Here is a 27737-nt window from a genome sequence, read left to right on the forward strand (position 1 = left end):
CCTCCAAGTGATCCACTAGCTGACCAGATAGAGGAAAAACTGCTGCAGCACCTCTAACGTCTTTAATATAAGCATGTGTAAGTTTTGCAGGTAGGTTGTCGTCAGTAATCACCATGGCCGTACGGACCGCCTGTATATGGGCCTGGAATATATATTTTGAACTTAACCTCCACCCCTAATTAAGGAGTGTCAGTGTCAGACAAATACAGAATCTCGCCAATCATCAGAGGACCCGTCATCATCATCACACTGTGTAGATGGAAATGACAGTAGCAGTCTTTTAGCAGGTCTTGGATCCTGCTCTGTAATATTCTGCGCCGTAGCAGACACAGAATGTGCCCAAACAAGTTCTACCGGAGGAAGAACCTGCTGAGGGGGACACTGTGCCACCACCATCTGTCACGGAACCCCTAATACAGGGGAAGGGACAACCACCTGCTGTGCGAACCCTAATTGTGGAAACGCGGGGGGCTGTTAACCTATTCACAAGGATATTCAAGGCTTGTGCAAAGTAAGCCCATGGGGGTTCCTGTGAGGTACTGGATACAGCAGAGGTACCAGGAAGGGTCAAACATGTAGTACATATACCATCCTGAAGTACCACCCCCTCCCCCACACCTGCTTTACACCTAGAGCAGGAAAACAGGAGAGGTGCACCCATAGACACAGAGGGTCTCATTCAGACCCGGTCGCAAGCGCCGATGTGCTCGCAATCGGGTCGATGGTCCCCACAGAGCATGAGCTCCGTCGGAGCGAGACCAGGCTAGCGAAGGGTGCTCCGTCGCTAGGGGTCTCGTAGCAGACGGGGCTAGCTGTCGATGTTGAGTGACAGCTCGCCCCGTTTTCCGTTCCAGTCGGAGCGCTTGCCGTTTGGGGGCGGCCCCACTGACATCATTGATGATGTCAGTGGGTAACTTCCTGCTCAAACAGAGCAGGATGTTCCCTGGGGCTTACGAGTGCCCAGACCCAACCTTAGGGTCTGGTCGTAAGCCCCGATGGTCGCGATGGTGATGATCGCAAGCTAAGTTGTGGGTGGTAACCCACAGCTTAGCTTGCGACCTGGAGGCAGCACTTGAGTTAATTGCAGTTAAAGTCACTGCTGGTATGCCAAACATATACCAGTGGAGAAGGGAAAAGGCGTTTCAGTGAAGCACACCAGCAGGGACTTTAACCACAATTAATTCAGTTTGGGACTTTCCAAGAACACACGGCCTAAAGTTTTTACTAACCAGTACTTCTAAGCAGTTATTGAATATTACAATTTTTAAGAACTCTCACCCCACAAAACTACAAGGTGGATCACACCAGGACTTATACAAAAACCACACAACATACTATATACTTGTACATGATCAGGTACAAAACATGTTACAGCAAGTAGTTTAGACTTCCTTAAACTAGACCTCAAAGCGCTTACACTAACCCTTGTTGTATAACATATAATTTGCCTGAGCGTAACTTAATTCACCTATGGCCTCAGCCCTAGACGTGGCCCAATCAGGCATCAGACTGTTCTGCCGAACTTTCAGGTAATGAATCTCCCTATGGACAACCAGCACAGAGTGACCCTGGGTCCGTACAAAAAAAAAAAAACACCACTGACTCCTGAAGTCTAGTCACTTGCAAAAAAAACCCAAAGGCAAACAAAGAATCTTCAGTACAAAACAATGTATGTTACTGCCTAAATTCCGAAAGAAAGAGTGCAGTAAAGTTGCTTATATATAAATAACAATGTTATGAGACCACCATATATCACCAGGTTAATACCAAAAGTGATAATCCTAGTTTAACTTCTTATCTAATAAGACAGCCAACCCCCTGTAATTTGCAGTGAGTCTTAGCATAGCAGGGCTCCAGCAGCACTCAAACACCCACCAAAATAGTGTTTGGGGCATGTCTATGAAGCCCTGTGAGCCTGCTGTCACTCAAATGCATGGGGGAGTGACTGGCAGACGTCATCATAGGCGTTCCCTAGCCGCCGGTGCCTCCCTCCGGAGATCCACAGGGTTTGCCTGATGTACAGCGGCTCTTAGGGATGATGTCATAGACGGCACGCCTGAACATCTCATGGGAGCGTTGGCAACAGCCGCCCTCTCCAAAAAGCCAGCAGCATGCTATGTTCTGTAACACCTACAGCTGCTGCCACATGAGTAGTAACATGCCCAGATGCTCTGCTAAAGCAGCATACCAGGAAGCAGTAATAAGGTTTTTGAATGTAAAAATGTATCAAGCTTACCTTTTTGCCAGCGGCCCCCTCCGATGTGTGTCTAGTATGGAGAGAGTTCCAGGGACTACAGTATGTAGTTTGGTGACTCTCCCAGAGGCAGTCTTTACAGTGGGATACATGGTTCACACAAACCTCTATTTCTACCAAACTCCTACTCTGCTTGTGCTTGTTGCCTGTTGCCAGGAACTAAGCACCCAAACTAAAACCGGAAAAGAAATAAAATAAACCTAACTAAGAAAGCTAGGACCTATCTAGTGCCTTACTCCAAGGCACTAAAAACAAGACTGAGGTTCTAGTGGAAGGGGAGAAGCTATATAGGGGGTTGGGAGCCAGTCTTAGTGCCGGACTCCACAGTTCACTATACATAACCCAGAGGTAATGGCATCCCCCAGATGGATGATAAAGGAAACAGGAATACACGTATGTATTCCCGCAGCAGCGCCGGCTCACACTCTATTACATTTAGCCCTAAGGGGTCTATTTACTAATCAGTGTTAGGAGACAAGAGTGAAAAGTGATAAGAAAGTGATAAGGTGCCAGCCAATCAGCTCCCAACTGTCATTTTTCAAACAAAGCCTTGGAGAGGACAGTTGGGAGCTGATTGGCTGGCACCTTATCACTTTTCACTCTGTCGCCTAACACTGCTTAGTAAATAGACCCGTAAGGCCCGTATTCAATTTGAGCCGAGCCGCGTTAAGTTAATGTGGCCCGGACTTAACGCCGACTTCGCCTGTTCTGTAGACGTTAAAGTATCGCGCGCTTGCCCGTGTATCCCCGTATTCAATTTCAAAGTACGCGTAAACGACACCCGGCGATACTCTAACTAGCGGAAAGTACTGTCATTTTTGGGGAAATCAGCCTGTAACCCCCCAAATGATGCTCTGACATGGGGGTTCACTATGGTACCCCCCGATTTGGCTTGCTGAAGGTATTTGGTGTTTTTAAATGGGCTCAATAGCTGCTAAATAGCGTTTTTCTATACCTGATGCAGAATAGTATTCAGGAGTATTTTTCAAGAAAAAAAAGTTATCCCAGCAAATTTGGGATACTTGAAAATGGGGGGTCAGCATATTTTAAAGTTGAAAAAGTGAACTTGAAAAAATTGTGAAAAATCCACCTGCCGCAAACACCTGCAATCAAAAAAACACCTGGGGCATACTTGGGGAACCCCCCAGAGTCAAGTTCACTAGTTTTTAACTTTGTACCCCAACATTTTTTTTTTTTTTGCCCCCTTTTTCAAAGTAAATTTTTGGGGTGTCCTTAAGTTTATTTTTACTTTTTTTTTGACACATATTACCTTTGGGGGGCTGTCTGAAGGCTGCAGGGGGGTTCCCAAAACGTTGCACCCCAAAACCCCAATTCTGCACTTTTCTCCGCCTGCCATTCATAGGCGAAACTTTACCGCCTATTACATTGCATCGACTTTCCGCCTAGGCGGAAAATCTTTCAAATTGAACACGGAGGAAAACCAAAACAGGCGATAATGACGTCATCGGCGGTAACTTAACGCGGATTTGGACTTAACGCTTCAAATTGAATACGGGCCTAAAGCTGGCCACACACTAGACCAAATTACATCCAACCAGCCAACTTGTTGATTGGTTGGAATGAAAATCTGGTAAGGAATGAAAGCAAATGACAATCAGCAATTTGCTCCCAAACGCCGGAAAATGGACAAAAACTGTTGTTTGAACAAATTGTTTAGATCAAACATTTAACAAACTTGTCTGACGACCATTTTCATCTGTTTTCTGGCATTTAGGAGCAAATTGCTGATTGTCATTTACTCCCATACGTTACCAGATTTTCATTCCAACCAATCAACAAGTTGGCTGGTTGGATGTAAGTTGGTCTAGTGTGTGGCCAGCGTTACTCTTAGAACTGGTCCAATATACTGTGTGTGTGTGTATATATATATATATATATATATATATATATATATATATATATATTTCCTGACAGCGGTGATAGAAAAATAATAAGGCTATAAAATTTGTAGAATACCACTGTGAAGTGCAATCTGACCGAAATTGAGTGATTGTAGTGAAATTTATAAACATTTCTAGTCCACCCCTATAAACACAATCTTATAGAATAACCCAATAGTAGAGCACTGCTGTTAAGTACAATATTGACAAAACATTATAGACAGCTTAAACATTTATATTGCTAATGCTGGGCATACACTACCAGATAAAATGTCTGTCAGACCGACAGACATTTTATCTGGCCGGCTGCCAGCCGCAGATGTCGCCAGCATACACTGTGAGATTTCTCTCACAGTGTATTCGGCAGACATCTGCGCTACGCCCCCGGGGGAGGAGACATTTCCCTGTTCCTTCTGTAGGAAGGAACACAGGAAATGTCTGTCTGTCGGCTGCGCTGGGCATACACTGCCCGATGCGCCCGACAGTTTACCGGGAAATATCGCATCGGACGGGCATGCTGGACAATCCAGCATGCCCGACCGAGCAATATTTAACCCTCGGTCGCCCCCCCACACGCTACAATTATCGCAGCGATCCGCCGATATCGGGCGGATCGTCCCGATAATTGTAGCATGTATGGCCAGCATAGCAAACATCCATACAATCTGAAACCTTCTTTTTCACAGGAGACACCACATGACCTGCCCCTTCTTTATTATTAATAATGGGCTCACCCAAGACCCAGGGAAGATGCAAGGGTGGAGATCCTGCAAGCTGCACTGCTGCAATCTCTAATGCTCCAATGTAGGAGACCTAGTGGACATTGCTTGTAGACAGCAAAAAAAACACAACAAAAAAATAAAATAAAACAAAAAAACTAAATTAAGTCAAATTAAAAAGGAACAGTAAATTGAGGAAAATTACATGGCTGCCATAAGCATCCCTGTACAGAAGCACCCACTACTGTTTAAAGGAGAAAGCATTGAGAAAGGGCTGTAGACAAGAACAGTTTCAGTTTCTGTAGTAGATAATGAGAGATATGGTAAGAACTTATCCTTGTTATCTCTCTTTCTTTGAAGTCCATAGAGTCCACAGGATTGACCTTGGGGTATAGGTTGGGAACCAAATTCGGGCACCACGCAGTTAAAGCTTTTAGCTCCCAGGATGCACTGGGTCCACTCTCCCTATAACCCGCCCCCAAGCCAGAGGCACCTCAGTTTGTAAGTAGCCAAAGGCCGGAGGTGGAAAGAAAGAGAAGACTGGAACACTCAAGAACCATATTCACAGAGAAGGAGACGGGAAACCACTGACCAGTAACACAGCCCATATGAAGCCAGGTGCATCAGGGCGGGTGCCCTGTGGACCCTATGGACTTCGAAGAAAGAGAGATAACAAGGGTAAGTTCTTATCATCTCTCTTATTTTCTTCTTCAGGGTCCATAGGGGGTCCACAGGGTTGATCTTGGGGATGTCCCAAAGCAGTCCTTATCAGGGTGGCGATGCTCCTGTGATGAGGAGAGGAGAATCCGTCGCCCAATGAAAGCATCCTGAGAGGCAAAGGAATCCAATGCATAGATCCTTAGAAAGGTGTGGACAGAAGACCACGTGGCCACCTTGCAAGACAGAACAGCCGAGGCACCACAGCGAGCCGCCCACAGCCAGAGTAGAAGAAGCATCAACAAAAACAGAAAGGCCTTCCTATGTGTAGGCCCCTGAGATAGACATACAAAGCCATCTAGCCAATGTCTGTTTATCGGCCGGCCCTCCTTTCCTGTGAAATCCAGAGACTACAAATAAGGAGTCTGATTTCCTGAAGAAACTTGAACAGACCACGAAAATCCGGAGAGGCCGGACCATAGTCAATGAGGCCACCCCAGCCGAGTGGACTGGAGACTGAAATGTAGGTACAATAAGTTCCTGAATAAGATGGAACTTAAAAAACACTTTAGGAAGAAACACAGGGCAAGTGCGACTCACAACCCTGTCTTGGTGGAAAATCCAGAAGAGGGAGCCAGATGAGAATGCTCCCAATTTCGTCACTCTCCTGGCAGATGTAAACGCCATAAAACAGAGAGAGTCTAAGCCATAAACTACGTAAGGGCTATCAAAACTAGTAGTTCAAATGGAAGCCACAGGACGACACGAAGAACCACTGCCAAATCCCAAGGAGCCCCTAGGGGGGGATAAAGGGAGGTAGAATTTAGAAAACACCTTGAAGGAGGGTATGGATACCCGAGAGTGGCGCAATTCCACATCCGAACCATACTGACAGTGCAGAGACCTGCACTTTCAGGAAGGCCAGGCGGAGGGCGAGACCCAAACCAGCTGGAAGGAATGCTAGAACTTCTGGAAATCCTAAACACCTGAGAATCGTAGCTACAGGTACGATACCATAAGAATTATATATGCCACATTCTGTGGTAGAGCCCAGCAAAAGCTGGCCATCATGCTCTAAACATCCCGATGAAGACAGAGCCAGAGAAGCCTTAGGACCACAGTAGGGACGCAGTCAAAGACAAACGATCCAGGTCCAGGGAAAGGCAAGGACCCGTAGACAATAGGTCCGTATATTGAAGCAGCAGGAGCGGAGTGTCGATGGGAAGACTCCGAAAATCTAAGTACCAGTGACATCTGGGGCAATCTGGAGCCACCATCAGGAAAGCACATCCATCTCAATTGAAATTTCTGAAGACCTCGAGAAAGAAGAGAGACCAGAGGAAACAGGTACACAAAGTGGAAGGTCCCCTTTACTGACAACGTGTCACCGAAGGTTGCTTCAGTACCTCTAGTTCTGGACCCTAACACCGGCAGTGTGCGACAGAGTCAGAAGGCCATGAGGACCACCTCTGGGAGGCCCCCTCTGGTCACTAGGAGTTGAAACCTCTATTGGAGAAGAGACCAGTTCCCGGGATGCACGTCGTGACGGCTGAGGAAGTCCGCTTCCCAATGGAGAACTCACGGAATGAACACTGCAGAGAAGGCCGGGAGGAGACCCTTGGACTATGTCAGAATGTGTGACATTCCTGTCATTGCTGCCCAACTACGAGTGTCTACTAGATGTAAGCCACCGTTGTGACATTATCGGACTTAACCTTTACAGGTTTACCGTGAAGTAGGTGTTAGGCCAGAACAAGGGCCCAAGACAGCTTAACGTTCCAATAAGTTCATTGGCAGGGTGGAATCGCCAGACATCCAACTGCCCCGAAAGGAGTGCGAACCGGTCACTGCACCCCAGATACTGACGTCCGTTGTAAGGATTAGCCTAGATGAGATGGCCATAGCCACCCAGATAGAGACAGACACATCTCCGGAGAGAGCATCATCGTTTGAACCGTGATCCAATGGAGAAACTCGTTCCATCTGGAGAGGATTAGTTTGTGCAAAGGCCTGGAATGGAACTGAGTATATTCCACTCTTCCGAAGAGAAGACACCTTGGATTCCAGAACCCGCATTACAGAGTGTAATGACACTTGTCGATTGTGGAGACAACTGCGCACTCGTAGATGAAGAGTGGAGATCTCGTCTGACGTCAGTAGCATTCTCCGATTCTGAGAATCCAGCAGGGCTCCGAGATGAATCATACCCTGTGAGGGATTCAGGGAGGACTTTTTCCCAGTTGATTAACCATTTGTGCTTGTGAAGGAAAGCAATGGTTAACTTGAAATGGCTTCAAAGTACCTTGGTGATCCTGCTAAGAGCAGGAGGCAGTCTAGATACTGGAGCAGTCGGATCCACTGAACAGTGGGCTGTCATAAAATCCATAAATCTGGTAAACCCCCGGTGGGGCTGTGGACAGTTCAAAGGGCAGTGCCCGAAAATTGTAAGTGTTGCTGTGGCACAGCAAACCTGAGCTAACGCTGATGAGAGGGCTCTATAGGTACGTGTCCTGAATATTCAGTGATACAAGGTTCCAAATCTCGGATGATGGAGCGTAGGGGTTTCCTCCTGAGCCCAGGCACCTTTAGGAACTGGTTCAGGGATTTGAGACAGAGAATAGGCCAAAGAGGACCATTCGGCCACTGCACCAGAAAGAAAGTAGAATAACCAGTCCCTCGCTGAGATAGTGGCGCTGGCATAAATAGCTCTGCTTACCGCAAGGACTGTATAACTTTCTGGATTTGTAAGGCCCTGTTCGAGTCTGAAGAAGGGCCTGTGTAACAAAACATTTGAGGAGGCCGTCTGAGCAATGAGAGGGCGTACCCGTGAGAGACTATAACTCCTACCCAAGCATCCGTGGTGACTTGACACCAGCACTAGGCGAACTGAAAAAGTCTGTATCTCTCTCTGGAATTCCCCAGATGAAGACCTGTCCCGTCAGGCTGAAGATATATCCTTAGGTTTAGAAGCAGGGCGTCTGGATGCATAGGTCTGTTCGGTACCGGGTATGGCGGCCCTTGTGGAGGCCGACAGCCTAGGAAAAAAACAGGCCTTTAGGCTGACCCAGAGGACAAATAGACTTAACAGATTTAGTCCGAGGCCTTGTAAAGCTGAAGGTGGAAATCTTGCCGTTCGTGATGCTGCCAATGTTGCTACAATCTTGTCAAGGTCAGTACCAAACAAGATGTTCCCAATATATGGTATCTGCACCTCTGCTTTCCAAGAGCGCAGCCATAGGGTATGGCGGCTGATACAGTCGCAGCCGGAACCCTGAAGGGTAGGAGACTGGCATCCAACGTAGTTACTCCCACATATGTAAACTGCATATTTTATGTGAGCGACAAAAGACATTTGATCCCTAGAAGTGTTTGAGGGAAAAAGCTTTAGAAATGCATCAGCCCAGTATGCAACAGCATTAGCCAACCATGCGATAGCCATGGTAGGACGGGCAACAGCCCCTGAAAGCGAGTATGTTGATTTCAGGCAAAATGACCACCTACGGATCCGTAGAATCCGTCCGGGCAGGAATTGGAGGCGTAGTAACGCTCGTAATCAAACGAGTGACAAGAAAATCTACCCCAGGAGGTGATTCCCATTACTTATGTTTCCCATTCCCTGAGGGTCATCACGAGGCCAAACGCTTTTGTGATACCTCTTATCTGGCAATAGCCAGACTCCCGCCATGAGATCCACCCACTGGTCAGAGACGGGGAACACAGCCGAAGACACGTTAATGCTTTAACTGAGGGTGTTTGATTTAGGTGCAGGTTCGACATCCAATATAACTAGGATGGACCTGACTGGCAACACCAAAGCAGGGATAACAACAATACTTGATTTAGGCTCCCCCTCGTGTGAGAGGGAAGGAGCCCGATACATCATCCAGTTCACCCTATGTTAGACAGAGGAAACTGGGAAGTAACCACAGGGCGTTTATTACGCCATTTCGTAGAAACGACATCCCCCCAGGGAGGTAATCCCTGTAAGGGGAATGACAAACTGTTGTGGTACCAGAGGGAATTTCATGTACTGTGAAGTACCCCGGTAGGGAGGGATAGTCTGTGTCACAGGAGTAAACTAAGAAACTGCGAGATACTCTGAGACGAAAAGGCAGTATGTTGAAGTAACCCCAAGTGAGTTACAACAATCGGGGCCGCCAGGCGATCCGCAATGGAGGCCAGGATCCTAAGAAACAAACCGCCCAAGGGGGTCGTGTAAGGAGCCCGGCACTAGATGGCGTCACATACATAACCCTTTCCGAGTCAAATCCTCCGCACTAATACCTGTAGTGCATGACTTGCAGGATAGCATAAATGGGTGCAGTATCGTGCTCTATCTCCTGGTCAGACCTATCTGACTAACCATCTTCACGGAAATATTACGCAGCGCTATACTGGTCCTGACTGATGTTAAGATTAGCTGCAGGGACCCATTGTCAGCGTATGCAACAAACAGTTCCACCTAAAATATGGCAACGTGCAGGCCGCAACAGTATGTGACAAACCTCACAAATTTATTATATATATATATATATATATATATATATATATATATATATATATATATATATATGTGTGTGTGTGTGTGTGGTCTCAGAACCACCCTAAGTACACCTGCATTAGGGCAGATTGTAAAGAAAAGGGATAGATATACACTGACAGGTGAGAGAAAAAGCACAAGCAGTCAGCACTAGCATAAGTAACATACAATGCATAAATATATATACATAAACATTACATAAAATATACTGCAAATGGCACTACAATCAACTGCCCAGATTCAGTGTCTGGGAAGGCTATAGCGCTGTGTACACATACCCAAACAGTGAGGTATGCAGAGGGACTGGACCAACTGCTGTCCTAGGAGTTCGTTGCTGCACCATAGAAATAAAATGGCCGTCTGGAGACCTCAGAGGAAGCGTGTCACGTGGAGGAAGCAGCTCAGTGACGCCAGACTATAGCACTGAAAGGCGCGCTGAGCTGAGGGGCCGCTACAATAGGGCCCTGGCCGGCTATTAACCCCCGGGCGGCGATCTTCAAGTCCCTGGTGAACCAGTGGACACGCGGGGTATGGGGGGGCCGCCGCCACTGCCTGCACCTCCGGTCTGTCCCCAGAGACATCGGACTGCATTTTAAATGCGCAGATCACCGCAAGCAGTGACCCGCGACCTTATCTGTCCCCGTCGATCCAGCAGCAGTCCTGGGCGCCCGCAGAGTCCGGCTAGTTCAGACTCTGGGGTCCCACCGAGATCCCCAGATCTATACTGGCGTCTCATCGCCGGCAGGGTGATGGAGCGGCAGCTTGGAGGTCCTATGGACATCCAATGCTGCCGCTCTGAAGAGTCGAAAAGTAAATAAAAAAAAATAAAAAAAAACTTTAACTAAATAAAGCTATGTGGCTGCTAATCAGCCCCCCTGCGATAACGGTGACCCGACTCCAGCCAGGCACCAACTTAAAACTGAGGTGCCTCTGGCTTGGGGGCAGGGTTATAGGGAGAGTGGACCCAGTGCATCCTGGGAGCTAAAAGCTTTAACTGCGTGGTGCCCGGATTTGGTTCCCAACCTATACCCCAAGGTCAACCCTGTGGACTCCCTATGGACCCTGAAGAAGAAAAATCCTATGCACCCAACTCCTGAGAAGCCTCTACAACCCCATGGTAGCATTGTCCCCCATATTGAATGAAGGAAAAACATAGCCAGGCATCAGTATGTAAATCGGTGATATATGCACACAGTCTCTTCCACCCTTTGAAGAATGAGCGGATTATGAGACAAACAAAAAACTATACAGGAATAAAACTTCCCAACAGCTTTTACTGCTTTCAACATAAATTCATGACGGAATTCTAGCTACTTCTATGCAAGAACAAAAACATTTTTCCTTCATCCTATGGTGGACTCTGTGACCCTGGGTATAGTGGGAGCTACAGGAGTGTCCAGGTACCAAAGAGTTAACTTCTTTATCAGCAGTACACCCTCCTCCGCCTCTATACCCTGCCTGTATCCCCGGAGCCCAGTTTTTTTTTTTGGTGCCTCAAGGAAATGGCACGTGTTCTTTAAAGCTGCTGATGCTGCCCTGATTAAACTTCTTTATTTTATTTATTTTTTTCTTTCCTGAGCGGTCAGCGTTGAGTGTTGTAGCGCTATTGCTGACAGCTCCATCACCCCCTTCTGGCGGCTGGCTCACTGGCTGCCTGGTCAGTGTCACCAGCCAACTCCTGGGCACAAGGGAGCAGCCACGGCTGGACAGGGGGACAGGAAAGTGGCTCCATACTTGTGGGGAGCCGGGACTACTAGCGGATATTGGGGTGGCTGCTGCAGGCGGTGCATAGTCATCTCTGTGCTACAGCTAGACCACCAAGGACACTGACTGCAAACCTCACTGGTGGTGCCAGGTTTTTAGTAATCCCCTTCCAATCTATTGGTGCTGGTTGCTGGAAATATTGTGCCTGTTCTCTCTACAAGTATATATCTTTACAAAATTATATATGTATATAAATGTGAGCACTTGAACAGTATACTGGGTCTGTCTGTTGATACTTAACCTCCCAACAATGTATTATTTTTGTAACCTATCCACATACTTGCCGTTTTGCTAGTGCTGTGAGTGTGTATCTGTTTGATAGTCACTTAGCCAGCCTAAAAGCAGCATTATTTTTCTTACCTTTCAATATACTTGCAGTGTGCTAGTAAATTAATCTAGCCAGAGTTATTACTGTTTTTAGAATTAGTGTTGAATATTTTTAACAACACATTCTGGTATACATTTCACCTATAGGTACACATGCTATGCCATTGGTCTACATAATTTAGCTGAAAGTTAGTTATTGTTCTTGTGCCTACTTGTTTGTAATCAGTAGTCACTTTACTGTTTATGGGGCTTACAGGATTACTTAAATCCAGACCACTTATTCATTTATTTGTGGTCTCTCGGTTCAGTGCTCCTGCCCCCACACAAAACACTTATTTTCTTTACTGTGTGTTTTTATGCCTTTCCAGTTAAGCCATGTCTTCCAAGGGAACCTCTGCCAGGACCTCTCAGGAGAGGGATGCTCCTGTGCTGCCCGCCTATACTTGCAGAGCATGTAAAGAAAATTGATCCTGTTTAGCCCAAGATCACACTGGCTTTTGTGACCGTGGCTCCATGGAGGCACAGGACGAGTCCTTCTCTGAGGTAATCCCCCCCCACAGGAACCGACATGGGCAACTTCGCTGTTGCATGCCATGCGGGAAATAGCGTCTCAACTAGCAGCTTCCAGGCCCCCTCAGCCTTCTGCAGCGGTCAATGGGGGACCTTAACTTATCAATACTCAACCCACTCTCGGGAACTCACAGCACCCCCTTTTGGAGAGGGCTTGGGTTCAAGGGTTGTCCCAATCAGTCCAGGGCCTGGTACACATCTACTTTCTTACAACATGTGCTAGACCCTTCAGCTAAAAGCAAGGTTCCCAGAAAGGGGAATTCTATGCCTCTACATGCAGACTACGAGTCTCAGTCAGACGACTTCTCAGACCTTGACTAAGAACTGTCCCAGACTTCGGATGTCGACTCTTCCTCTGTTCAGGAGGACCATATGGCACAGATCGACGTTGACGCTTTGGTAAAGGCGGCGAGGTCTGTTTTACTTATCAAGGAATGCGGAGGCTCCCCTCTTCTAACGTAAAAAAAAAGGACCCATCAGTTTTTCCTCCTTCTGCTCAATTGGAGGATCTTTTGGCAGAGACTTGGTCACACCCTAACAAGAAGTTCTTGGTGTCAGATCTCAAAGACCGCCAAAACTTGGCAACGAATTGCACACCTCGGTCTGACACGATATCTTCTGAACACCTATGAAGACGGAAGATCTCTTTGACAAACAATCGAGATAGAACAGGAGCAGAAGGAAGACCACGAAGAGGAATAAAAATTTGCCATTTTAGAAAATCTGTCTACGATTACCCAAATAGTAGTGTATCCATCAGAACTGGGTAAGTCTGTAACAAAATCCACAAATATGTGGTTCCAAGGTCAAAGAGGAATTGGCAATGGTAGTAGTACGCCCGCAGAACCCAGTCGAGAGCTTTTATGTTGGGCACAGATGGATATAAATTGCTGGACATCTTGACGAAGTGAGGGCCACCAATAACTTCTGGAAATGAAGGTATACGTTTCACGTACCCCAGCATGTCCTGCATATTTAGTGCAAAGAGCCCATTGCTGGTCGAAGATCTTCTGCAACAAAAGTTTTACCAAGAGGTGGAGAATCTGCTGACTGCTATGCTGAGAGGATTAATGATGTGTTGTGGTTCAAGGGACACGGAAGTCTCTTCTTCCATCATAGAACGGGACAGAGCATCAGCTTTACAATTCTTGGTACCAGGCCGAAAAGTGACTCTTAAATCAAGACATGGTTTTAGACACGGTGTGTGTGTGTGGTTCCTTGTGCCTGTTAAATTAAACTGGTCTCCGGGGATACAGGCGGGGTATAGGGGAGGAGGAGCCTGTGCTGCCGACAAAGAAGTTAACTATTTGGTGCCTGGACTCCTGCAGCTACCACTATACACTATAAGGCGAGCTCAGGGAGGACAGAAACCTCCCGTGGAGCAGAAGGGCACAATGGATTCAGAAAAAAAGATTTTACAGGTAAGACAAAAATCCCTTTTCTAGAGAGTCATACAAGGGCCCCGAGTGTTTCTCTACATTTAGATATTCAGAATATACACAAAAACATTTTTCTCTAGAAAACAAGTTTGTACATCTCCATCAGTTTCATGTGTATCAGGCAATAATCACCAGATTACTACTAAAGGCAGCAAGTCAAACCATTTTGGTAACACATGTTATATGCGGTAACATAAAGGGTCCAATGTCTAAATAGATGAAAGATTTATTTCTAAATTCTTTCTTTCAGATATTGAATGAAGCGATTCTCAGGAAAGAAGCCTCCGCTATACTTTCTACCTCAATATACTGTATGTGGTGCAGAATTGCTTCGGATTGTATGTCTAAGGCTAAAACAAAGAGAGAAGCCTGCATTAGGACTTTACTGTCATTCTGATGTTTCCCAGTCACTGCTTGGTATCCCTGCCAGAGATGCATAACCCCCCACTTTTCTGGCTGGGAAACCTGTGTGTGACAAAACTAAATGTTCTCTGTCATTGGAAAGGAGACAAAATTGCAGTATATACATAAAACAATTTCCTTTACAAAGTTTCTCATTATGTAGCACCAGACTTTATCCACGAGCAATTACAGAAAAGTCAGGTCTCATTTATTATCCATCATATGGCATATAACCCGGAATGATTTTAATTACCTTTATATTGAGTGACCACTGTTTTTGCAACACTTGGGTTGGATTCCACCATTAAAAGTAACGATCGAGTAGCAGCATTCCCAGTGACGGGATTGGATGAAGCAGAAAGACTGTAAACAAGTTCATGCAATATTGGGTGCAGGGTCTCCTCTGGAACAGTGCTCAGAATCGCACTGCAGAATATAAGGACAACGTGTTATGTCAACTATGAAATGTGCATATTGGGCTTCATTTTCTGAATATAATTCACTTAAATATATTATTGAAAAAGGAACATGATCTATTTTTTTCATTAGTCATTAAAAAAATATAAATACTAAGTAGAATTTAACTAAATCACTCTGTAATAATAGCCAACGCATTAAAAAAATTTAAGTAATAAAAATACATCCCTAAATGGCCTATCTTATATAATGTCTGTTTCAATGGTTTATATAGTATGTTTGATATAACATGCTTATTATCTGGAAGTTTTCTACTTGTTGTGTCGTTATAGGTTTCTATTATTGGGTCCCTGGTGTGAAATACCCAGAATAAAAGGTGGTCAGGGGATCTAGTCTCCTATTCTGGTTTTCCTTTTGTGGGAGCGGCTGATTCCAGTTACTGAGTAATGGTTTGGTTTTAGCACAGAGACAGACCCAATTAAAAACACTGTACAAACAAACTTTGCCCAAAGTAGAAAAATGTTTTTATTAATAAACTCAGCCATCTCCTCTGAAATTCCCCATCATCAAAAACAGCCCCTGATGTAAAGAAACTTGTTAACTTTTATTCATCATCCATACACTTGCTGTTTAGCTTATTATTACTTGTTTTATTATAGAATGCTTGGTAATGTGCATTTTGTACACCTGAAGATGACAGCACTATAAAGTGTTATTCACTGTGTGACATGAATGAATCCTGTTACCTGTTGGCTCTCAGGATATTTTGCAGCACAGACATTACTACAGTGCCTGTCTCCACATCGTCAGTCACCAATAACTGCAAGAAATGCTTCTGCTTGAAAACTACAAATGATATAAAAGGTCATAATGAGCCTATTACAACCGCAGTTAGAAAATGCACAGTATTTACATTACCATTTTCTGCTAGCTGTACGTGACCACTAAATAACCGACATATGGAATCCATCACCAGTCTGAAATTGCGGAATAGTTCCCCTTTCTCTTCATCCTTTCATAGAAAGAGTTTTAGAGGGACATTATGCAGAGACAGCATTTTATAACCCAAGTCATACAGACCTATCAATATTACATCACATTCAAGATGCACTTTGTATGATTAAACCCTGAACTATACAGCAATAACTACCTTGACTGAGCGAACATATCGCGCTTGAATGCGTCTTCCCAGCACCAGCATATTCAGGACAGCATCAGGAAGTAGTTTTGTGTAAAACTCTTCTGCATCATTCTTAGGATCCAGTCCCAGACAGCAGATACTAATAGAAGATACAGTTTAAGCAAAAATGACAATCAACATCAAATATGTAATGAAATAGTTGTAATGTGTCTGCGCTTAACATGAGTGTTAACCCCTTGTTGACACTATGGTAATACTTCAACCACTAAGATGGTGTACCATATAATGATCTCACACGCGTAATAAGTAAGAAATGTTTATTTATTAATTTTAAAATTTAATGGAGTCACAGTGCTCCTGTAGGCGAGTGGTAATACTCAATTTATGTGATTGTATCCCTCTTATTACTGTCATTACGTGCAAGGGTACCTGATCAGTATTATCTGTCCCATATAAAAGGGAAAAAAAAATAATCCAGAAAAAAAATATTAAGTAGAGGGTGTATTAAGTAGATATTAATTAATATTAAGTAGACTCGCGACTACTGGAGATTAACAACAGGGACACGAGGAATGTGTAACAAGGGACACACTCTCCTACAGAGAAAGGAAACCGGCTACCAAAAAGTTACTGAGCAGCGCACAAAGACCGTGACACAAACACCTGAGGACATACCAGGGTAAGTTAACGGACTGGAGGGCATGGGACAGAGCGTTACACCCTCTAATTAATATTATTTTCTGGATTATCATTGTATACATATTTTCTATTTTTTTCCTTTTATAATGGGACAGATAATACTGATCAGGTACCCTTGCACGTACTGACAGTAATAAGGATACAATCACATAGACTGAGTATTACCACTCACCTACAGGAGCACTGTGACTCCATTAAATAAAAAATAAAAAAAATCTAATTTCTTACTTATTACGTGTGTGAGATTATTATATGGTAAACCACCTTAGTGATTGAGGTATTACCATAGTGTCAACAAGGGGTTAACACATGCTAAGCGCAGACACATTATAACTATTACATTGATATTATAAGAGTGTTGGATAAATCTCTTGGTGTCAGCAGCTAGCCAGTACATACACAAGAGGAAGCAGGGGTTCCCACACAGAAATTAAAGCATTAAATATTTGATAGTAGTAATCTAAGCAAATATGTGCCCGGCATGTTGAGCTTAATCGTGGTCTATAATTAGAATAACTAGAAAATGTACAAGCATGGCTTGAACAAACAATGGTTTTAATGAATGAGTCTTGTTTTGCAAAGTCCAATGATTGTTAATCAATTCTTGACCTTTGACTCAATATGTCAGATGTGTTATGGTGATCTTACTTTGTGGGGGGAGAGATTTCAGTGCCTCTATAACAATAAAAGTGTTGGTAATAACCAAATAAAAAAAAATGCTGACAAAACAAAAATATGGCAGATGACAGGAAAACAAGTTTGTGATAAATCATACATAGGCATGAGAAAGCTACTGGCTGAGTACATGAGTAAACGGTTTCCTCAGTTCCAGCTATATATCATTCGCAAACTTCACAACCAGGGCTTTCGCTGCCAGCATAGCTCAAATAAAACAGAAGATAATGTTGTGCTGGAGAAGACGGCATAGGACTAATCAACTATAACTGGAGAGCAAACAAACTTAACATGATACGTAACATACAGATGCGTCCTTGCTCAACTAGCCTCAATACGTCATGTAGCGCTATATGCCAGGCGTGAGTGAGATGCCAGGTCCCGTGCAACTTTTCTTTGCCGAAAATGCGTTTAAGTCGCAATGCGAGGCCACTAGGATGCATCAGGAGACTGTGTTGATTAATTTGAAATGTGACACTTGTATATTTTAGTGTTCACGCTAGGTCCGGTGCCTGGCAGGGGTGTCAGACCTAGAAAGGGGCACTCCTGCGCGCACGCCCGAAAAGCCCCACAAGCTCTACTGTCTCTGTGAATAGTTGCCATGCGCATGCGCCTGGCATCTATTCACCGGTGGTGATCACTGCACCATAATTTTTACCACCTGCGGCCCGCAGGTGGGGACGGTACCTGCCATGTTGTTTTAGTGGTCGAAACGCTATATTTGTGTGCAATGGAGTCTGTAGCACTTCACATGCCGACTGAGAGACTCAGTCACACACAGATATACAAGTGTCGCATATCAAATTAATCACCAGTCTCCTGTGCATCCTAGTTGCATTGCATCTGACGGATTTTTGGACAAAAAGACGACCAGCACTAGCAGAGTCTTACGGGACCAGGGGCGTCGAGCCAGGCTATTTGGTGCGTCTGCAGCTAAGACGAGGGAGGACACATCCGTATTACCAAACCGGAGTTTAAAAAATAAATAAATATATATATATAAATTTGTCAGCATGCTTTTGAATTGGGGAGTCTCCTTTAAGTGTTCTTTATTTGCACAACATATTACCTCAGAACATCAGTTAGATTAGCAGCTGTTACCCAGCCTCCTTCCACACGGCTGTAGTCTTGTTTCAGAACCAAAACACAATACTGGATAAGGCCATAATAATATAAATCCTCTTTAAGTTTCTGCAACTCTTTGCTTCTAACAGCCACACCTTTTAAAATCTCTGTGGACAAAGCAAATAATTATTAAGCAAACAGCACCCTAAGAAAGCCAAAGCAATATCTGTGAGAATTAATGAGCTTACCCTTTATGTTCAGTAACAAAACTGGCACAGATCCATTGCTGCTCTCAGTTAGTTTAGAGGCCAGTTCCAATATCCTGCGATCCACAGTTTCTGATGGTTTCTCACTCATATTTCTGCTGTGAAGCAACGAACATATGAATAGTGTTGTCCTAAGCTATATTCATTTCACATACTAACAGTTTTCTGCAGCTCTAATGTATGACATGATCACTTAATTCAGAATTTTCATAAAAATGCTCCTATAACTACATTGTGTTATTTTATTATAGGCTTAAAACAAAAGGTTTGCAAAGTGAAATACCACCGTCATTCTATACAGATATAAATTAGAATGGCCAAATAAAAGTTAACAATTTCTACAAATTACCCAAGAGTCATAAAAAAACTTGTAAATTGTCACGTTTAATTTACAATAGAACTTATCTATAAGCAGTCTTCTTGTTTTAAAACAGTAAAGCTGGATACACACTACACAATGCAGAAGACGTCAGCACAATGCTTTGTTCCAATCAGCATTTAGCAGTACGAAAGGCACGAAACGCGTTGGAGGCAGGAGGTGATTCAGATCCGGCATTGGAACACTCTGGCTGCATAGCCGCTCGCATTGTTTGCTACATCCCGCTGAAGTCATCACCCGCGGCCGCAATCGGCCAGACGCCAGTGGCACACGTGGAACAGGAGCCAAGGCCAGGCTCAGTTCCACCAACTACCATCTCAGCCCGGACTTGACCCGCAAGGAGTACCCTTCGGAGGGACAAGGTAGGGACAGTCAGGGCGATCAGTACTATAGCAAAAGCGATTTTAACCGGACTTCAGCTCATAAAACTTCTCCTAAAAGGAGCTATAAACATTTGTTTTACTAATTTAATAACATTTTCTTTACAGGTGCCACTAACCTATTATATATAAGCACTCATAACCCTCTTTAGTTTATGCTATTTATTCTAATGAGCAGCTAAAAAACATAGCGCAGTGATATACAATACTTTATAGCAACCAATTTAGCAGTATAGTGCTGATCATCGCATCTTCCCATCTGCTGTGCCCCTGGGACGATGCGATGAATGACCCACAGGCACACGGGATCGGGAGTACACACTATGTGATCCACACAATATATCGTGCAATGGATCGCATAGTGTGTACCCAGCTTTAGAATACACCTCTGTGAAAAGCTCATCATTGACACAAGCATTTTGAAAACTTTTTAAGAAATGTATTCATGTACAGGATCAAATGGTTATCAGGAGCTCTTATTATTTCCACTCATAAATTTACACTGTCTGAGACACTGATTCAATACTACAATGCATTCACTGACGTGCTTGACAATGCACCTTCATACACTCATTCCGCCAACAATACACTTTTACACACTCATCCACACCCCAAAAATACACCTTCACACACTCATCCACACCCAAGGAATGAATGTGCCTTCACACACTCATCCATAACCCAAGAATACATCTTCACACAAAGGCCCTGATTCAGACCCACTCGCGAGCGGCTGTCCGCTCGCAAGTGGGTCGATGTTCTGCACTGAGCATGCGCACGACGGAGGGAGCTCCGTCGTGCGCATGCGCCAGACGCGACGAGCGAAGGAAAGTCCTTCGCTCGTTGTGTCTGATCAAAGGGGGCGTGCTGTCGATGTTGATTGACAGCACGCCCCCTTTGGTGGGCGTGCCTCCCTGACGGGGGCGTTCCCACGGGAACGCCTCCCGTCAGAAGCCGGCCCACTGACATCACTAGTGATGTCAGTGGGAGTGATTTTGGCTCTGATAGAGCCAAAATCACTCCAGAGCTTGCGGTTGAAAACCTCAACCGCAGGCTCCGGCTCGCAGTTTCGATGGTCGCGATGGTCACGACCATCGCGGCCATCAAAATGCACGCTCGTATAGGCTGTGGGTGGTGACCCACAGCTATACGAGCGTCCAGGAGGACGCTCCATTTTTATGGAGGGCGGCCCTCATTCAGAGCGTACGGCTCTGGTGAGGGCCAAAGTCCTGATCTCACTACTGATAAATCTGTTATTAAGCTATCCACATTAAGACTCAATCTTGTCACAAGATGGTGTGTGCCTTTAAATATTCATAGCTTTAAATGTGAAATATTACTAAGACTTATTTCTGCTAAGCTATGAGCCAAAGAACCTTGGAATGTATAAACATGCAGATAACGTTATGAATAAGACTGTGTATCCTTACCCCCCTAATGCTGGCCATCCACTAGACGATTAAGTTGAGTGATTGAACGATAACGATCGTCAAATGTCTAAAACGACCAGCGATGTGCGTGCCCGCTGGTCGTTTAGACATCTATCATCGTGCAAACATGCTGCTCAACCTGACGATAACGTCAGGTTCAGCATGTTGCCAGATGATTGATGAGCCTGCACTGAACGACTGCTAGAGGATTGTAGAACCCACACAGAGCGGAGTTTGGTGAAACCCGCAAAACTGGGTTTAGGAAACCCACAGAAATGGGTAATGCGGACAGTAAACATCTGTCCAGCTGTCAAACCCCCATGGATATTATACGTACAGTGTCAGGTCCTGGGTCGACAGAAGGAATGGAAATGACATACTTGATCCGATTAAATTAAAACATATACGTAAGTTACATGGCTCCTGCCATGTAAAAGGCAAACTTTAAATTAGATAAAAGTGATAAACCAAATCTTGTTAAACAAAGATTCACAAAACAGGGAATAAGAAATTAATTGTATGTGCTTTAAAATAATCCTTAAAGTAACATCTGTAAGGACAGTAGGTCTAAATTGTTCAGTAAAGAATATTGCTAAAAATAAATAGCTATGCCCTGATATAGACTGTAAAGCATGTGATGATTTGGAATTGTGGTGCTATAAATTGTAGAGTTTGTAAACTGAAGGTATCAAATACTGATTCCAGAAATTAGAATAAGAAAAAAATACATAGAAATGTGAACATCCTCAATTAAATTGTGAAGAGTGCTAAATTGTTTAAATATAAAGATAAGTGCATGTAAAAATTGCAAAAGGTAGATTTCAATAATGTGTTAAAATATTTCAGTTTAATCCTACGTGTGTGGGGACGCCCATACAATGTAATGGTTACATTTTAAAAGAAATTGATTTTGAATCAGATGCTGATGTTTTGCTATTGTATGTCTGAGATCTGACAATCTCCCTTTAAGACATTCTGAAGGGAGGGGGAGTGAGTGTTCAGAAGTTTGTGCAGAAAATAGTAAGCTTGCAAAGGACCTTCAGAACGAAAATGTCTGATGATTTGCCAAAAAGTAAACAAAATGTTAAAGTCTATAAATGAAAATTAATGAGCTTAAGAAGTAGTGAACGTAGAAGATACATAAATTACGGTGTATATTCAATGACATTTAAATGTGATGTTAGTGAGATATTCAAAGATTTGAAAGTATGACATCATTGTTCACAAAAATCTCTGTGTATGCTGAGGTTTGTCATGCCACAGGCCAGCGAGCAAAATCACAATTGTTTTTATTTTATTATGTAGCCTTTGTTTTGTTGCAAAAAGTGTTTTTATTTTTTGCTATTGACATTTGTTTTAGTGATACTACATAAAAATGTATGAGTGTTGTATGGTCATGGTATTACGGGGACAATGTAAGTAATGCTGTCCAGTTTTACCTTAATCCTGTAAAAGGATTTATAAGGTTGTTATTTACATATATGTTACCCACAGTGAATAAGTTGGATTGAAGTTTTTACAACAAGTATTGAAATGTAACAATTATTGAGAAGGCAACATTAATAACATAAGGATTGTCCTCATCTTAGTAAACCTATGTGTATGTGTATTAGAATAGAACACACATAGCCAAACAATCATAGGAAGATACTGTAGCCCTCAGAATCATCTACCTCTCAATATGACCACTCATAGAGTCCTGCAATATATTGTATCTATCTGGGGCTGCTAAAAATGTTATTCAGTTCAAATTAATCTCACCAGAACATTTGACCTCCTCTGTAGTCCCGGCCACTGGCCTGGATGGTCAAATAGTGTATTTACAAAAAATAAATCCATTGCAGATTACTGTAAATAATGGTGTAATAGTCTCAGATGACTGCCTACCCTAATCTTTTACAGGCAGATCTATTGTCAGCATTAAATGCTACAATAACATACAAAGATGGGGAAGCGATTTTAGCTTCCAAGCTAAGACTTCTTAGAAGAATAGCCTTTGTTACACAAGTAACACGCATCAAGAGATCTCATTAATGTTGTTAACATTGAAAAGTCTATACTGAGATGAGAGGTTTGCTAGAGTCACTGATATGTTATAGGCACAGGGTAAAATAGATATAAGGCTACTGCACATTTAAATTAAACTTAAAGCTAAACAAGTGCGGCCAATTAAACAATACCCTTTCAGATCAGATCAAGTAACCAAATTGGTAGAAGGTTACAGGTTTAATACACTAATACCCCTTTTACAACGGAGCTAAAACCCGGGTTTTTGAAGGGTTAACCCAGGCAGCTCCCTGGTGTAAAAGGGGAGAGGGTTGGATCGCCGGGTCGAGTGACCTGGCAATCCAACCCAGGTAACTAGCAGGGTTTAACACGGGCACAGCCCATGAAACCCTGCTGTGAAAACAGTGCACTCCGGGTCACGATGACCTGGAGTGCACTGCTAGCCGGCCGATTGGTCCGGTTTCAGTGGCGCTTGGAGATGACATCATCTCCAAGCGACCACTTTCACTCCGCAAAAGCCGGGTCTATGCAGACCCGACTGCGGTGTGAGCGGCGCTGACTCGGGAATATCCCGAGTCGGCGCCAGCAAAATTCCGGGTCTGATCCGGATAGGAGCTTTATTCCAACTCAGAGTCAGACCCGGAATTTAGGCGGAAAAGGGGTATAACAGTACCTAATCTGCACACCTTGTTGAATGGCATACCACCCACTTCATAGCGTTTTACTGCCTTTGGTCTCTAACAAAAGCAGTATGTTTAGTGTAAACTGCCACAAGGGTGTGCTGCAAGTCTTAATGTTGAAGGGATTGGCTGTTTGCCAGTGCAATCATAATAGTTATGCGATATGTGGACGATTTAGTGTTAATTCAGAGCAAAATTGTTTGCATGAAATTAGGGATGTGCAGGCTCGGATTTACTTGGATCTCAAAACGGCATTTTAGTGGCTATCGCCTATCATGTGTTTTGGATAGCCAATATAATAAATCCGAACTTGCGGTAAAGTGGCGATAGGAACAGAGTAAATCCGAGTAAAACCGAGCCTGCACATCCCTACATGAAATAATAGTATTATTGAGTAATCTGCACAAGCAAACAAAATTCTAAAGTATTTAAAGATAAATTTCAATCCATGCAGACAAAAAAGTTGATATTTTTTTAAGCCATCGTATATCAGTGTAATTTAGAAAGCATATGTCCAAACAGCTTAAAGCCTTTTTGGGCTTATTTACATATTGTAGGGAATGAATACTTTATGTAAATAAATTGTAACTTTTGTATAATGCAAACAAGGGATTGATACAATAGGATCCCCTTGCATTAACATATAAATTAATTTAAATGTATTATGTTGTAAAACAAGTTATTATAAATGCATCAGCATTGGTTTTACCTGATTATAGTAAGCCGTTTATACAGTTTAGTCATGAGTCTAACTCACATGCTTAGGGGGTCATTGAACAATCACATGGAAACTCTTGTCACCTAGACACTGTTAAGTGCTGACATAGTGTTAGGACACCCCTTAACTCTTATAGTTCCATACACAAGATATGTTGGCTACGTCAGAGCACTGTCTACTGCATTCCAGTTATCCCAAAGGCTTGTAGTGATAAAAATGAAGGTACACTTGAGAGACTACACCTGAAGCTGAAGACAATAGACTGGTAGACCAGGCCGCACATGTTGGTGCCATAAGTCACTGCTCCCAAGGGCAACCCACTTATGTGGTAGATCCCACCCCCAAGATTCATCACAAGTGATGTCAGTGGGAATGCTTTCGGCTCTTATAGAACCAAAAGCACTCCAGAGCTTGCGGCAACGAGACCCTACCACAAGGGTCTCGTCGCAAGCCCGATGGTCGCGATGGTTTTGACCATCGCAACCATCTTCCTGGCCGCTCGCTATAGCTGTGGGTGGTCACCGACAGCTATACAAGCGGCCAGGAGGCCGCTCTAAAAATTCAGAAGGACAGCCCTGATTCAGAGCGAGCGCTCTGTCAGAGCATCCGGCTCTGAATCAGGGCCTCTGTCTCCTGAGGTCTCAGTAATGCAGGGGTCTGACATACTACATACATTAATGAACTTGGGCAGGTGATTCATTCAATAGATTGGTCCGGATTTATCACTACGAACACACACACACACACACACACACACTTTCATAAAGATTCACAGCTAACACTAGTCATGAACACATTTATTCATAGCCAGACTCACTCGTTGGGGACCGGTATGGTCTTACACATGGCTGTAGGGGATCACACTTTGCTAACAGAAATACGAATACCAGATGACCCTGAACACAACTTTACACATTTTAAGTCTGTCTAGCTTATGAAGTTAGTATTGTGGCTATTGACATTTTATACAGAACTGGGCAACATACAATGTTTCACCTCCTTTACCAGCACACCATAACAGTAGACCAGAGGTTCTCAAACTCGGTCCTCAGGACCCCACAGAGTTCATGTTTTCCATAGTTTTCCTAGTAGGTGCACAGGTATATTCATTGCTCACTGACACATTTTAAAAGTTACACTGGTGGAGCTAAATAATATACCGGTACTTGTGATTCTGTGAGACCTGGAAACCATGCACTGTTTGGGGTCCTGAGGAGAGCGTTTGGGAACCTGTGCAATAGACCATCATACAGGATATATAAACAGCCTTCACAACATCACCTATTTCAGTCAAGAGTGCCATGTTTATCTTCTGTTAATTAACTCTGAAATCAAAGTAATGCAAAGCCAATAAATTCTTCCCAATGCATTTCTGCCAACCAGTGTAGCAGTAATCTGGGTATCACTTAAGCTACATACACACACAACGATTTAGTAAATGAACAATTTTAGTAAACAATTTTCGTCAATTTTTTCAAGGGAAAAATGAACGAAAATCGTTTACTAAAATCGTTCAATTACTAAATGTAACAAACGATTTTTTTTTAACTACAAACGATTTTTGCATATTCCCTTACTGAAAATTGTTGACTTGGTCAGTCTGACTGAACTACAAACGTGAACGCACATGAATGATAATCATTCATTGTTTTAACTCAGAAAGTGAACGATTTTTTCCAACAATTAAATGATAAAAGATATCGTTGACGATAATCGTTCAAAAATATCGTTGTGTGTGTATGCACCTTTAGACTGGGTAAACACGTAAAGATTTTCTGTCCAACTAGTTCAGTGGTTCTCAAACTCGGTCCTCAGGACCCCACACCGGTCACATTTTCCAGGTCACCCAACAGGTGCACAGGTGTACTCACTACTCACTGACACATTTTAAAAGGTCAACTGGTGGAGCTAATTATTTCACTTGTGATTATGTGAGGAGACCTGCAAAACATGCACTGTTTGGGGTCCCGAGGACCAAGTTTGAGAACCTATGAACTAGTTGGTTGATTGCAATGAAAATCTGGTAACGTATGGGAGTAAATGATGATCAGCAATTTGCTCCTAAATGCCAGAAAACAGATAAAAATGGTCGTTCAGACAAGTTTATTTAATTGTTTGATCGAAACAATTTGTTCAAACAACAGTTTTTGTCCATTTTCCAGCATTTGGGAGCAAATTGCTGATTGTCACTTGCCTTCATACCTTACCAGATTTTCATTCCAACCAATCAACTAGTTGGATGGTTGAACAGCAAATCTTTACGTGCGTACCCAGCCTTACTTTATATCACCGTTACCTTTGGGTCTATTTTTTTAAAATTTGCTAGAATTTTAACATTTTTCACCATTATTATCATTCTGATATATCTGTTATTTACCAATTTCCACCTGATTGTGGCAGTTCTAGTGAAAAAAAAAAACATCTGTCCCAGCTAAGATTTACTGTGCTCTGTGCCACATCAAGCGAAAGATGTCGTCATGATGCCACAGGCATCATGGGCTGATGTATGAGGGGAGGAGGAAGCAGGAAGACTTCACTCTTTGCTGCCATTTCTTCTCATGGGTGACATGCAAGTTCACATAAAACCATCCACAGATTGGTTTTGTTTTTACCTTAATAAGTTGATTTACCCTGCCACGCTAATTGCGTGCTAAGAAGCGGTGCTATAAATGCATAAAAAGAAATCAGGGATTTCTTTGTGGTTTGGCAAATGGGAGATAGGCATTTAGTTTCACCAGACAAAAGGCGAAAGGAATGGGTTAGGAATACTTGTTAAACAGATCCCTTAACAGTTACTGAAACTACCACTGTTCACACATTGCTTCGGGAATGGACAAGGCTGCATCTACAGTGTTCTCCCCAGGCTGTTTTCTGCGGGCGCATTGCCAGGCAGAAACAGCCTGCCGCCCGGCACTTTTCCCCTCTGTGGAACACTGGCCTCTGAAGTGACCGGAGGCTAAAGAAGCCTCCGATCACTTCAGAGGCCAGCGTTCCCAGTGATGCAGTGCGCGGGTGATGGATGACGTCACCCGCGAACGTGAGGAGCCTGACCCGCGCGCCTGCTGGATCTAGTTAGATCCAGTCAGCGCGCAGCAGCAGCAGCGGCGAGCGGCCAGCAAGTAAAGGTAAGTGCTGGGGCCGGGACCAGGACCAGTCTGGTTGCACTATTTAAGTCTGGGGGCACTGCATAAAGGGGCCAGCCTGGGGGCACTATTTAGGCCTGGGGGCACTACATAAGGGACCAGTCTGCGGCACTACTTCAGCGAGGGGGCACTGCATAAGGGCAAAGCTAAACTACAGGGGGCAA

General features: G+C 43.8%; 1 protein-coding gene across 2 annotated transcripts in view; it reads right to left on the reverse strand.

Annotated features, from left to right (window-relative positions):
* The window catches only part of IQCB1 (IQ motif containing B1), a 93389-nt gene that overhangs the window by 64374 nt on the left and 1278 nt on the right, over positions 1-27737 (reverse strand). Inside the window, exons 2-7 of one of the 2 annotated variants that reach the window (XM_088473672.1) lie at positions 18819-18931; positions 18575-18737; positions 16141-16270; positions 15909-16002; positions 15737-15836; positions 14827-14999 (exon numbers count right to left, since the gene is read on the reverse strand). In XM_088473672.1, the coding sequence (XP_088329798.1) occupies positions 14827-14999; positions 15737-15836; positions 15909-16002; positions 16141-16270; positions 18575-18737; positions 18819-18931 (773 nt within the window). Of the gene's footprint in view, positions 1-14826; positions 15000-15736; positions 15837-15908; positions 16003-16140; positions 16271-18574; positions 18738-18818; positions 18935-27737 lie in introns of both variants that reach the window. The other variant, XM_088473671.1, reaches the window with a different exon arrangement.

This window comes from Taudactylus pleione, unplaced genomic scaffold (assembly GCF_031769625.1).
Source record: "Taudactylus pleione unplaced genomic scaffold, aTauple2 ptg000138l, whole genome shotgun sequence".
Lineage (NCBI taxonomy): Eukaryota > Metazoa > Chordata > Amphibia > Anura > Myobatrachidae > Taudactylus > Taudactylus pleione.